Here is a 1276-nt window from a genome sequence, read left to right as displayed (position 1 = left end):
GTTCATAGCCAGGCTGAGGCTCTGCAGCGAGCCCAGGCTCTGGAAGAAGGTAAATGGGAACATCTGCAGCCGGTTATTGCTGAGATCCAAGTCAGCTACATGTGTCAGACCGGCTGCGGTACGCAAGGTCCTATTAAACCTCGCCATCTCCTTGTAGCGCAGTACAAACGCCCCCGGATGGCGTGAGCCTGGGAGCAGGGAAGCAATAAGGTTGTTGGAGAGGTTTAAGTGTGTGAGATAATGGACTTTGGGGAGCTCTGGAAAATAGAGGAGTCTGTTATGGCTCAAGTCAAGCACTTGAAGCAGGTAGGGCTCCGCTCCCTCCTCCGAGACCAAGAACTCCAGGGCGTTGTGGCTGAGATTTAAAACTCGCAGCTGCGTGAGGCTGAAGCCAGAGATACAGTGGAGGGAATTCAAAGCCAAGTTCACCACCTCCAGCTCTTCCAGGGCCTCAAAAGCTCCCTCCTCGATTTCCATGATGTAGTTGTTGCCGAGGTCGAGCTCACGCAGCCGTGGCGTCCTCCGGAAGATCCCTGCCGGCAGCCTGGTCATCTTATTCCCAGAGAGATCGAGCCTCCTCAGCCTGGGGAGGTTGCCGACGTACCAGCCTGCCATGTGGCTCTCCAGGTTATTTGCCGACAGGTCCAGGACCTCTATATTGCTGAGCAGACGAAAGGCTTGCCCGTTAGCGAGGTAATTGCGGTCCAGGCGGTTCGATCCCAGGAGGAGGGAGCGCAGCTGGGGTAGCTGAGCCAGGGCGGTGGCTGACACGGCTTCCAGCTGGTTGAAGCAGACGTCCAGGTACTCAAGCTGCCCAAACCCTGGCATGTGGCTGCCCGACAGGTTTTGGATGAAGTTGTTGGAGAGCTCGAGGTACTTCACTCCTTGGCCAAGTTCCTTTGGAAACTTGCGCAGGCCAACCCCTTTGCAAGACACCTTCGTGGGGCTCTGCAGAGGGAGAGGAGAAGCCGTCAGCACCAGGGGGGCTACAGACCGCAGCCCCCAGCCAAGCCGGCTGCTGTCCCAGGTGGGCATCAGCAACGTGGAAATGAGCACTAATGAGCTCCCCCTTCCCAAGCCTGGGATGGGAAGGGGCCAGACCGCCTACGGCCCCTGCTCAGGGACAAGGAGCTTGTCCCCAGGGTTAAGGTGGGCTTTCCGAGACCCTGGCTGAATCCGCTGAATTGTTTCTGATGGAGCAAGGAGAAAGGCTCAGTCTTTGGCCCTGCAGGCTCTCCTCCCATCTGGCCCAGCAAGCAAGACGGGCAAAAAAATC

At 57.7% G+C, this 1276-nt stretch overlaps 1 protein-coding gene across 1 annotated transcript; it reads right to left on the bottom strand.

The window, feature by feature from the left end:
- Positions 1-122: 122 nt before the first annotated feature.
- LOC104620663 (negative regulator of reactive oxygen species-like) lies at positions 123-1035 on the bottom strand (the record flags this gene model as incomplete). The annotated part of the gene is made up of 1 exon (XM_010286953.1): positions 123-1035. A coding segment is annotated over exon 1 (913 nt), but the record flags the coding sequence as incomplete, so codon positions are not given.
- Positions 1036-1276: the final 241 nt, after the last annotated feature.

Source organism: Phaethon lepturus, unplaced genomic scaffold (genome assembly GCF_000687285.1).
Source record: "Phaethon lepturus isolate BGI_N335 unplaced genomic scaffold, ASM68728v1 scaffold28675, whole genome shotgun sequence".
Lineage (NCBI taxonomy): Eukaryota > Metazoa > Chordata > Aves > Phaethontiformes > Phaethontidae > Phaethon > Phaethon lepturus.
This window is presented reverse-complemented; position numbering and strand designations above follow the sequence as displayed.